At 40.2% G+C, this 13,064-nt stretch overlaps 1 protein-coding gene across 4 annotated transcripts; it reads right to left on the bottom strand.

Moving 5' to 3' along the window:
* Positions 1-429: 429 nt before the first annotated feature.
* On the bottom strand, positions 430-12,399 carry wdsub1 (WD repeat, sterile alpha motif and U-box domain containing 1). 4 transcript variants are annotated; one of them, XM_037095069.1, is made up of 13 exons: positions 12,297-12,399; positions 10,340-10,752; positions 9,787-9,974; positions 8,694-8,780; positions 8,229-8,322; positions 7,397-7,430; positions 7,212-7,252; positions 3,508-3,614; positions 3,366-3,383; positions 2,814-2,873; positions 2,246-2,425; positions 741-875; positions 430-653 (listed from the first exon to the last, which is right to left on the bottom strand). In XM_037095069.1, exons 2-13 carry the CDS (start codon positions 10,735-10,737, stop codon positions 502-504), a joined length of 1,494 nt encoding a protein of 497 aa, XP_036950964.1. In that variant the 5' UTR covers positions 10,738-10,752; positions 12,297-12,399; the 3' UTR covers positions 430-501. The 4 variants fall into 4 exon arrangements, with proteins under 4 accessions (XP_036950964.1, XP_036950968.1, XP_036950967.1 ...); XM_037095073.1 differs by having other exon boundaries at positions 2,847-2,873; XM_037095072.1 differs by having other exon boundaries at positions 10,340-10,813; positions 12,297-12,363.
* Positions 12,400-13,064: the final 665 nt, after the last annotated feature.

Below are 13,064 nucleotides of genomic sequence, written 5' to 3'. Positions count from 1 at the left end.
AAATGCTCCACCATGTTCGCCAAGTAGTTGTTAACTGTGTCTGTCTGACACTTGATGCTGAGCCAGTGGTGTGCAGAGGGTTCGTAGAGTTTACTTTTTCCCCCCACTGTAAACAGGACAACTTGATCTCACTATAAAGCTTTGATTGTATAAAAATATTGATTATAACCGCTTTGAATGTGCATTCTTCGGGTAGCCAAAAGAAGCACTCCCCTGGGATGTCCGTATTGTTCTGTTTCTACCCAATGTGTCAACAGGCAACCGATTACCAAGATTTTAGCCATAAAAACTCAATGAGATGAAAGAATATTTACACCTGTTGTTTCAATTTTGCCTTTCGGCTCCGCGGCAATCAAAAATGGCATGTTTTTGAACGACAACTGTGCACGCTGTGCAGATGCCTCAATGGAACAAAATCCGACACACCTGTGGCTGCCATCCATGCATGCACTGTATTTTGATTTCTACTTTAGAGAAAGTATTTGGGGCATCTTTTGGGTGCTAGTGGGTGGTTTTCCAGCGGCCGATGGCCATCTTCAGGGTGTGGTTCGGGGTGAGCAGAGTGGTCAGTAATGGGAGGTTGGTCATGGGGCTGGAGCGGTTCTTGGTGTTGATCCAGCTCTCGATGGCCTGTCTTTCATATGAGTATCCATCTGTTGGGATACGACCACAGTTGACTCATGAGTGGACTCATATGTTGTGTCATTACATGTAAATTGGACAAGTCTGTTCTCTCTTACCTGCAGCAATGACTGGTTCCCTCATAAGCTCTCTGGTAATCGGACAAAGGAACTCATCAGGAATGCCTGAACACACTGACTCACTCTTCAGCTCCTCCACCTTCCTCAGGAGTTTACTGCGCAGGCCGACTGACTCTACAGACGCAAGAAAGAGAACAAGGAAATGTGCCAGAGGAGACAAGAGAACAATCAAGACTTTGTGTGCTCTCATTAAAACAATGGGACAAGATAAACTGAAGCACACACTTAGATACACAAAAATATCAATATCAAGGTTCTGAACATTTGTAATTCCTGCGTTTAGCTCTGTCCACTCTTGGACGGACGAATGTAAGTGTGGGTGAGATGGTGGGAGCAGATCATGTCTGCTTACTGTCCAATTCAAAGTGAAATACTAAGCAGGTGCTCGAGGGCATTTTAATTTTGAATACTGCTGTTTTAATAACATTTTTCCGTAGAAATCGACCGCCGGAGAAACTAGAAGCATTTATTCAGATAATTTACACCATGAATGATCTCGTAAAAATAAAGAGCTAACCCCAGCTGAACAGGAACACACTTTGTAGACTCCGTGATCATCTCACTGGTGCATCTGGGCTTCATTTTGTCATTCTGCCTCTTCAGAAGAAAAGCACGCTTTATTGATTTCACTCCCACCTTCGGCAAATATGCCTGTTTCTCCGTCTTTCATCGTGGTAGATGAAACACGCTGCTACTCAGCACTGTTCTCGAAAGTTTGGTTTCTGCTAAATAGGTGAGATTTATGCTCCGTTACTAAAAACAGAACAATGTGAACACAAGCTGTCGCAGCACTGAAGCTGTGTAAACTGCGGGGTGATTGACAGCGACTGTGGGATGGAAATGACGGCATGGCAGTACAACAAACATTTGCTGACAACTACATGACGAATGCTGGGATAGCTGGTAGACTGACATCGACAGCACAACACTCCTACTTTAGTGGTTGCAAATCGTGTAGAAGAGGCAGAAAAATATAGTCTGTTCAATCAAAGGATGCAGAAATAGAAATAAAAATACAAGCCTGACGTTCAGGAAGACTTTGAAACAACCAAAAAAAAAGGGGCCTTTATGATATTAGGTGTAAATCCACTTTCATACCTTATGGGAAATACTGTTTTGGGGATTGGGTTATGTAACTGATGAAGTGCTCCAGATTAAAGTCACAACTGCTGAAGCCCCAAAGCTGAGCACTTTTGCAGGGCAGCCTAATATTATGTAATCGCACTGAGTAAAACCCCCATCATCATTCATTCATTCCTTCTATCCTTCCTTCACCCTTACTTTAATTTAATGTGTCACTTTTATCCATGTAAATAGGTGCAAAAACCCTAATCCGCACATGTTCGTTCTTAAAAGAGACCGGGCGTGCAACACCCATACGGCTGGGTTTACATTCTTACATTTTGGTCAAGTGTCTGTGACACAACGAGGGACAGAAGAAGTGGCATAGCACCCGCTGAGCAGTGTGTGCCTGTCATCCTCACCTATGTGTAGCTCTGACGCCAGCGTTTCCTTGGTGAGACTGAGCAGCTCTGTCCCGTCTATGTTGTTAGCCGTGAATTTGTCCACCAATCCCCCGAGGCCTTCCTCCACCAGCCACGATGACACATCCTCCTCCGACCAATCGCTGACCAGCAGCTTCGATCGGCCCGCGGTGGTTCTCCCTGAGAGTAATGAATCAAAGCAGAACGGTCAGTCCTCAGCGGCTGCAGCACCTTTTGAAAAATGGCCAAATATTCTCCATGCAAGTATATTCTGGAATCCTGCAGACTAATTATTGATTAGGAGGCCGTGGCGGGCACAGCTTGTACAGTTATATAAATAAATGTCTGGAGGTTTCATCGACGTTTTATCTGACACAAGATGAAAAGAGAAGGGGAAAAGGAGTGTGTACATTGCAGACAAATTGCCAGATCAAACTTGGTCTGGACACCTGCTGATAAAAAAAACCTTAGAATTATAAATTATTTTTATTTTTTTTAATCAACATATAACATGAGGACTAGTGGCTGAATTACTGATTTTTACTTTTTAGACCTCAGTGTGACCTACTCTGCAGTACAGACATATTTTCGTCCTTCCTACCATCACTTGATGTTAGAGCAGACCTCTCTGAAACAAGAAAAAAGGAATTAGTCAGTGTAAATAAGAGCGATGCCACGCAATCCTTGAGCAAACCTCCAACACTTGAGACTGAAGGGTGATTAAGGGAAAGAGAGCACACAGCAGCTGTGTCCTTCAAGTCAAAATGAACGTAGTTTAACACAAGACATCTTAAGACACCGACGCACGACGGGAGACTGGTTTTGAGGTGCAACTCTTCCAATAAGACCACTTAAGATTTAACTGACTTCACTTGATGGTTTTTCTTAGAAGAGCCATATTTAGCTGAAAGTACACGCAGGTTCTTAAAGATTTTCTGCAGATTTTTACAGCTGGCAAACAGCACAGCACCTGGGAATAAAGACAGGAGCAATAAAACCAGGTCTGTGACTGCCGAATCCTGCTTGCTGTTACTTAGCGCACATTGTCACTGTAAAAGCGATTTCCTTTCAAGTCTCAAATGTTGCGGAACAAAAAGAACGGTAAAAGAAAAAAACTCACCAGGAATCGACTTCCCGCCTTTCCATCGGACACGAGGTGGGGTGAAGGAGGCAGATTACAAGACCAAAAAAAATATATAATTAATCGTCAAAATACACTTTAGATGTTACTCCGTTTTAAGTAATGTGTGTGTTTTCCCCACCGTTGGTGCTGCATCCGTCCTCCAGCCTCCAGATGTTTACAGTCTTATCCATAGACCCTGTAGCAATTAGCGGTGAAGTCGGAGAGAAGGCACATGCTGTCACGTACCTGCAGCAGAGGACAGAAATCGAACAGAGAGGTAAAAGACTAAAAAAGAAAGAGACCTATCAATCATAAGGCAAAAACAGCTGAGTCTCCTACACACAATATGTACATTCTGCCACTAGAGATTACAGACATTCCAGAGGAATAAACACCTGGAGTCTCACTGAATCCTGCTCTGATCGGGAGTCATTAACTGACAGGAGGGGAGCGCAGAGATGACTTTCTGTGGATTCATCTTCACCCCCCGTTTATCAACCTGACTGCTTTGTGTTTATGTTCTGCGTTTCTGTGCTGCTGACTGGAGCTGCAGGAGAAATGTACTTTACCTCACAGACATGACGTTACAGAGATGAGAGGGGAAAAAGAAGAGACTGAAGAAAGTCAGTGGTGAGTGCTGAGTTTAGTGAGAGGTTGACATGAACTGAACGACGACGACACACCTACACAACCTATGTGTGTTCCGCTGCTGGCTAGCTTACAACTAAAGCATGGTAAAGTAATCTGGCTGCTTGGGGTAAATTGACAATTGAACAATTAATCTTGCTGCCAAACGAACTTCACTGGTGGTGAACACATTATTCAACATGCATCACTGTCTGATGAAAATCTTTCCGACATGACTCGGGCACAGATGTTCACAGATGAGGCAGACTTCCTTACTCACTCTATCCCAGAAGTTACAGCAACAGGCAACCAATTCACACATTATCTTGAATAAACCTGGGGGTTTCTCGGGGTTTGGACATTAGCGGAAACATCTGAGATAATGTAAGTACAAAACTCTGCAAAATATATAACAAAGGTTGTGGTTTTAGACATCTGAATGCAGAAGTCTTACATATTATGTCTTAAATTTGAGAGGTGCTATATTATCGGTACATCATCACCAATATGGCTTTTTCACAGCCGATACAGATTAATAGAAATCAAAGAGACTGAAAAATAATGTTGGGACTGATATTTATTTGTAGTAAAAATTCAAATACTACAAGTACTGTTCTTGGAGGTATTTTACATGAGTGTTTCCATTATGTGCTACTTTACACTTTGTCTTCACTACACTCATTTGATTAATTGAATTACTAGTAACTCCTCAGATTCAGATTATTCAGTGTTTTTATGCTATTCATTGTGACACGTTACAGATCAGACAGTGCTGCAGGTGGGACTTTGTGTGAGAGGACGTTGCATCAAAACCAAAGCACCACATTTTCAAATGACTCTGTTTTATTGGCAATCTGACGGAAAAATCACCAACACCGGAAATGCATGAATGTCAGCCGCAGTATGAGGTCGGGGCGGCTAACCGTTCTACCCCCAACATCATCAATATCAGCCGATAAAGGCTTTCAGATGAAATATCACATCGGGATGGAACGAACACTTCTGCTGATATGACAGACAGAAAAGATGATGCTCATCTTACGCGCACACAATGAAAACCGTTGACTTGACGTTCCTGGCAATTAGGTGGGAAAAAAATTGCCATCCATCAATATCCGGAATCAAGTTGGAAAAAAAAATGACCATATTCGATGAAGGTAACAATCCAATATTATGCATCCCAAATGATAATATATCCATCATAGGCAAAGCAAGAGAACTCATGGGAAAAAGTAAAAAGGTCAAAGGTTTTTTTTTTTAAAGTTAGTTTAAAGACAATAATGATTCTTCAAGCAGGTCCATTTAAAGCATTCAGAGACTGAAGCCCGAGGCCCCGAGGTTAACAAGTGGGCACTATGACTCAATAACAGACTTAAATATGTAGCAGTGATTGAAATGTTCTCCATCAAAGGGCCAATTTGGCGATGCCTTCCCAGGTCAAAGACTCCACTGTGATCTAAATAAGGACTGAAATCACATTTTCAGTGGATTCAAGAAAGTCAGAACGTTAACGGGGGGCGATCTCTCTCAAACCTAAGCTGGATCGCTCAGAGGTGTTGATCCACTAAAGCTAACTGGCTTCAAATGAATGTCTCTAAAAACCTCCCATAGGAATGTGGTGAAAGGCTGCAGTAACCCGAGACGCTCTGTTATATTATCAGTTTGTCTAAAGTCAAATGAGTCTCCTCCTGGAGGCATTTTGTCAAGTGTTGTCGTTCACCTTTTCGCCATTTATCCACTTTCTCTCAACTTGCCGCATCTACTTCCACTTCACTGAGTGATTTTCTTACATGACTTTCATTTTCCAACTGAAAGGAACTGAGCTTTCTGCCTTTCAATCACAGGTGGCTTGATGGACTTAAATAGCTTGGAAGTGCAATCATTCAGCTGTGGCTTATATGTGCATTTATGTGTGTGTGGAGGGAGAGAGACAGTGATAGCTGTCCTACCTTTTTTCTAAAAAAAAAAAGAAAAAAAAAAAAGCATGTTTTATGACCGCACTGGGTCGTTATCTGTGAAAGGGACTATCTCTGCCTTCACTGCAGGTGATATCTTGCTGTAAATTACACATTTCCCTCACGTTTATACGACTGAGCGATTTGTGGTATCAAAACCTAATAAAACCGGTCTGGAAATATGTCAACGTGTTGCCTCATCAGTTGTCCAGTTAACTGAAACACCAAACAAAACAGGTCCAGAAACACGAATATTCCCTACGAATACCTGTGCTGTTCACATGTCAGCATTACAAACTCATCTCGCAGCAGGTTTCAACCAAAAATATGTTTACTGAAGACGGACTGAATGATTTGTGTGCAAACAGAAAAGGTTCCGGCAGTTGCCAGAGAAACTGTGTGAAAAGACCTCTTTTTCAGCACAAACAACATCAAGTGTGTGAGTGGTGGAGTGTAAACAACAGTGGACAGAACGGGCAAAAGTAATATTGCGAGAGAATAATCATGTTTTCTTCCGAAAAAACCTCTCACATTGACGGATTCTTGCCATCTTGTGTAAAATGGAAGAGTATGTTTATAGTTCTGTGCAGTGGAACTCTGCCGGCTTTTCTTTATTGTTGTGACTTTAAAAAAAAAAAGTGTTTGTATTGGAGAATTTGACTTAGTTAGATCCTCTGCTAATAAGCTCCTGATTATTTAAAGAAACTACTGTTGGTAATCAAGCACACAAAGCAAATGTGATGAAGCAACATGTGAGATGCATAGTTTGCTTGTTGTTGTTCTAATGTTACTGTTAATAAATTGGTGTCAGTCATATCGCGCTGTGAGCTGGAATATTGAGTTTTTTGTCCCATTACCAATATATTGTAATATTTCTATTTCATTGATATTTTCACTATTACATAAAGACAACTGTTGCACATTCTGTCTGGCAAGTAGAGCCTCATCGATATTTTTTTTTTTTTACCACTTTTTGAAGTGGATGCTGATATCAATATAAGGGATTAAAAAATAGATATATACATATAATTTAAATGATCCAAAGTATAATTTTCTATATCATAATCTCTGTATAATTTTTTAAAAAAAACAAAAAAAACAAACATTTTCACATCGGTCCATAACATATACCCAGATAACTGATATGTTTGACAGGCTCTACTGCCAAGATGAGATTTATGTATTTACCTCAGGACAAAATAATGTTTACATTCAAGCAGAAATATCAGGTAAATATAAGTAAATATAAGTCAGTGCTTACCTCTCGTGCTGGTTGAGTGTGTACAGCAAAACAGCATTTATCTGCAAAACAGGCAAAGCGTGGCACACAAATACATATATATATATATTTATGACATTACGCTATGATTGGAGCAGAATACAAGTTACGTGTTATGGTAAAACCTTTGACAACCACATGAATCAGTGAAAAATGAAAGAACTTACAGCATCATAGACTGCAACAGTTTTGTCCACAGAGCTGAAAGAAAGAAAAAGATGAAACTTTGTCAGGAACATGTTGATGTTGATGTAACAGAGTATTTGGTAAAGCCTGGTCAGGTCGAAGAATGCAGCAATCAATGACTCCCTCCAGTGGTTAAACTGCAGTACTGCACTCTTACAAATGTGTCGGTGGTGGCCTACTTAAAAAAATCCAGACAAACCATCTTTATTTATTTATCTGATGTGAAATAAAGTTTTATTACTTTTTCTTTTTCTTCTTTTAATTTTCCAAAGGGAATCGGGATGTTTGGAAATCTTTTGAATGAGTCTTTTAAAGTAAAACAATGGTGGTATTTACTGTACATGTTTTAGCCAATTTAATACAAATGGTATGTTATTTATAGGACAGCCGACAGTTTCTCAAAGTGAACCAGAGGATTTTTGATTTTCAGCCACTAGCCTGAAATAGACAATATAACGTCACAGTGAACAACTGTGCCCTTTTTTTTTTTTTGTCTTATTCGTGTGCATTTTGAAAACTCCTTTCGTCAACCTTTGGCTTACTTTCTGAACACGGGACTTTCATTTACAGCTCGGGGACCGGTGCATTTGCCCAATGGCGACACTCGCTCTTCAAAATAACATTACCAACGCAATATTATCAGATAAAAACTGAGGATGAGTAAATCATATCCGCTAAGATGACTTATTTCAAGCAAGTTTCAGTCCCAGTAACATCACTTTCATACAGCACTGGCATAAACAGAAAATATGGGCTGCCTGGAAAATAACAAACTCGATTTAAAACTTCACATATGCTTCGAGGAGATCCTACCCAGACACGAGCAGCTGGCCGTCTGAGGAGTACGCACAGGAGAGGACCGGAGCCGACTGGCCAGTTAATGTGTGCAGCAGCTGCATCTTACAGGCTACGAGACACAAACAGCTGCAGTTAAACACACAAATTCAAATAAAGTCCACGCAAACACAATAGGTTTTGTTGTCTTTAGTTCTGCACATAATGCTGGCACAGAAAAAGATACTGATCACATCCACAACACTGTCACTATCTGTGCAGCTCTGACAGAAAATCTGGAAGAAGATCTAAATTTTTTATAACTTTGGTATTAAAGAATTCTTGAAGTATCATTACTTACTACTTAGTGTATACATGATGTGAGAAACACGGGAACCGTGTACATTACAATCTTAGCTATAAAAGGTTGTAATCATGACAGAGGTTCATATGAGCCACAGAGAGAAAGAGAGAGATTGTCAAGCATTAATTTGCCCCCTCTACCTCCAGAGCTCGACTTGTTTATGGACCAGATCTTCAGGTGACTGTCTTGCCCGCAGGACGCCAGACGAAACTGCACAACTTGACCGCCTGAAAGACAAAAAAACAAGAAAACAAAATAAAAAAGAAATCAGCTTCGATGAGAGGCAATCAGTCAGATTTTGCAGTCAAATTACAGGAAGGCCAAACAGATCAACACTGCTCCACCAAATCTGGTGTGACTTCGACTGGCGGATGTTAATACTACAGTGCTGCTCGCTCCAACATGACCGTCAGCATCCTCTATCAGAGACGACGTGCGTGAGGCTGAACGCTATCCAAAGCAGAGATCATATTAGGATTCTTTTGGCAGATTTTGTGATGATGATATGAGTTTAAGATTTAACATCTGGTAGACATGTAAAACACAAATGGTGCACCAGAGGACTAATGTAGGGATATCAGTTTATATGGTGATATAAATGCAAAGGACCGCAAGTTTTACGGGCTATGGTTTCCCGTACAGGCTGGTTACTGAATGGAGACGCAGCTGGACCGGCTGTGTGTGTGTGTGTGTGTGTGTGTGTGTGTGTGTGTTGGTTTATAACCCTTTCGAACATCACTACTAACTTATTTTTTGTCACCAAATTCAGTCTGCAGAGATCCAATAGATTTAAGCTCACCGGTGCCTCCTGTTGTTGGGGTGTTGCATAACATTATGTAATTCCGTGTTTTGTTTTTTTTTTCCCTGTGTGTCCGTGTCTTCATTAGTGTGTTGACTGCATTACTGCTGGCTGCATTCCCTCAGGAATAATACATATTACTTTGACCTAGACTTATTTTTCTTAATCATAGTTTAATAATTGCATGGTTATTTATAGTTACACAATTTCATCTAATTTCCAGTGAATTACGGGTCAAATTGTAATGTGGAATAATTTATTTCATATCAATTGTTCTAATAAGTCCTGCCTCTGTGCAAATCTCTGTGAAAACAATTGTGTAATCAGATTTGAGGAAATCTTGAAACAGTTATTCAGAAGTTTACATGAAAAAGAAAAGAATACAGATTTCTTTACTCTCAAATGTTGACCAGAATCATCTGTCAAGATCTCACCACTGAGGATGCTGGGAGCGAAGGTGCAGCAGGTGACCCCCAGGTCGTGGGCGTTCTTCTCTGTGTGGAGCTGGTTCATGTCCAGGTTCCACAGACGCAGGTCTCCATAGGTGGAGCCTGTCACGAACACCTGACTGCAGGGGCTGAAGGAGCAGGCCACCATTGTTGTGTCATTCACCGCTCCGGTCCTGCACAAAGGCAAAAAGACATCAGCTGCATCAACAGGCACGGTGCATTTTAATTCCTTTATTCAAGTTTGACAAAACACCAGAACCGGGTGCTGTCGGGACAGTGCAGATCATGTTACTGCACACACTGTTGTGAGGAGAGCTGTTTGTAGAGGTTTTCAGCCTGTAATTACAAAATTAACATCATCCGCTGGGTATTTTTTCCAATGAATCAATCAATCATTTAGTCTATAAATGTTAAAACATAGTAAACTATAAAATGTACCATTTTCAGAAACCAATCTACACCCATGTAATTGATCAATATTACATCTGCCAATTGATATTCTGATTGTTTCAGCTTCATAACAAGCTGTTATATTTACCTGCGCAGCTGTTTTGAGGGGAAATCCCACAGAGCCAAAGTGCCGTCAGACGCTCCGGAAACCAGGTGGGCAGAGTCCGGGGAGATGGCACAGACCCTCACAGGACTGCGACCGGGATGTTCCAGGACGGCCTCGATCTCCCCCGTGTCCATGGACCAGACCAGCGTGGTGGCATCAGTCGAGCACGAGGCGAGGAACTGTCCGCAGGCGCTGAAACAGCAGCAGTGGACGCCGTAGCCATGTCCTGTCAGTGGCGAGAAGGGCAGCTCTGAGAAGTCCCGGGTGTTGTATATCCTGAGGGTTTTGTCCCCAGAACACGTGGCTAACAGCTTGCTGGTGAAGGCACACCAGTTGACATCGTCTCGATGGTCTTGTAAAGTGCAAATCAGAGACATCATTTGGAGAGCTGATTCCTGAGGATCAGAGAGATGGTGGAGCACGTTACACCGGCACTTAAATCACCGCCCCGGCTTCCTGTGAGTCGAAGGATACATTTTAAAATCTTATTATGGGTGCACTGTGTAGTTTTGGGGAGAGATTTTAATAAAAAATGATTAATATCTGAACTGATTAACTGTTTTTCATGCCTAAACAAACTATTTAAATGAAGTGATCTGAGAGGAGAACACAATTTAATTTAAGTTTGTTCAGTTGCGAAAAAAAAAAAAAATTCTGAATTTGTATTATTACCTCATTAATATTGTTAATATTCAAATTCTGACTTTTAATTTCTTCTCCAAAACTACACAGTGCCCCTTATAAACTCTTATCTTTATTGTATATCAGTGCCCCTGTAAAGCACATTGAACTGCCTTGTGTGTGTATGATGCTACATAAACTTGCCATGCCTTGAATTTAACATACAGAGGATGTAAAAAACATACAAAAAGTGAAGTGTTTCATTAAATGTAAATATCTCCATGCCAGGTTCACAAAGAAGTGATAACAACATATTCAACATATTCCTCCAGTTTATTTTCCCCCATGCAGCAGCAGGGATTTAATAAAGTCCTTTTTTTCATTGAATAAAATTTTAATTAAAAAGCTTTTTTTTAATGTTACTTTTAATGTGGAGTAACTGCATCATTTTAAAATTATTTTAGTATATTGTGTCAAGACTGTTATATTATCATTTTTAATATTACTTTATTTTCTGTTCATTTGGCTGTCTGCCTTAATAGTTCTAATTTCAAAAAACATATTTACTTCCTTTTTTTCTTATTCATTATCTATACATTAATTAATTTATGAAATGTGACTAAATAGACTTTTCTGCTTTTATTCGCCTCTGTATTTATTTACCTTTGTGTTAATTCAGCTATTTATCTACTTTCCATTTGAATGTCCTTTTTATTTAGTCATTCTAAGATGTATTAATTTTCTATGTAAGTATTTACCTCTGAATTATTGTTCACAAAGTTCCTCGTGCTGGATTTCCTTTTACATTTCTTTATGCATATTTGCTTCCCTGAGGAAGTGGAGTGAAATCTCCAGTAAGTCAGGTCCTCAGACCTCTCAGGTCTGCAGCTCTGGCCTCTAGTTAGTTAGTTACAGAACAAACAGTTACAGCAGACGATGCTAATTTAAACATGTATACAACAATTTGTTTGCACAGCACTTCACAGGCAGACCATGGAACAAGGAAAACCCCGAGTGGATTCACCTTGTGGTAATACACAAATTGTGTCAAACGATAAAATGTCCCAACACTTAGCTAAGATAACAAGAACACCCAGCTGGCAGAGAAGTAACGGAGGCTGTTGTCTGTAGATACTGTCGCTAGGGCGGAAGCTAACCGTGCAGCAGAGCCGAGAGGACTTTCTAAACTTTCTACTTCAGGGTTTTAAAAGTCAAACACGTTCCAGACACAGCAGAGACAGAAGAGTCCGGACAGACAAACCCAGGCACAAAATCTAGTCTAACTGAGGTGTCGGCGACAGCAGCGGCCGTGTCTTACCTTTCTCCGTCGTGCTGCGAGTTCAGCCGAGTGTTGTTTACTTCCTCATCCACCAGCTGACCGTGACGTCATGCGAGTTACGTCACCCTCTCTGCTGACTTGAGTGTATGGCAGCTCGTTTCTGACCTGAAGTCTCATGTTTTAGGAGCCAGCTTGTCTTTTTCCCCTAACCTTAAATATATTGCTTAACAAGATGATCGCGCTCATGAGGATGTGATCAACTTCATCAGAATGAATGCAAAAGATTTTATGCACAAACAGAAATTCTCTAGATGGCTTCCCAAGTTGTCACTTTTCCTTTAAGAACTAAACTCACTACAAAAATCGCTTAAATCACAAAGCATGTAAAACGTATTTAAGTAATTTTACCCTTTTACCCTAAAATCTCTTTATATCTTTATATCTCTTTTTATGCATATATTTGTATTCTTCTTGTTTGATGTCTGTATTCTAGCTTTATTTTGGCTTAAATGTGTTTTCTACATGCTACTGTTTGGTCTTTGTAATCTGTTCTCTTTTCAGTTTCAAGGTAAAACAAAAACAAACAAAGGGAGCCTATTTCTGCCAAGCCGAAAAGTGAAAGCATTGATAATAAGAAATATAGTCAGATAAAAAATCAATATAATGTGAAGTCCTAGTTATGATACAATAAGTATAAGAAAGGCCATTCCACTAGTAAAAAGAAAGACTGATGAAGACGTAAAAAATATTATCTTATAATATCTTATCGAACATGAGCATTTAAAAAAAGAAGAATTAATTGATGAA

The sequence above is a fragment of the Acanthopagrus latus genome, chromosome 4, assembly GCF_904848185.1.
Source record: "Acanthopagrus latus isolate v.2019 chromosome 4, fAcaLat1.1, whole genome shotgun sequence".
NCBI classification, from domain to species: Eukaryota; Metazoa; Chordata; class Actinopteri; order Spariformes; family Sparidae; genus Acanthopagrus; species Acanthopagrus latus.
The sequence above is the reverse complement of the archived record's forward strand: the minus strand, read 5'-3'. Positions and strand labels throughout refer to the sequence as shown.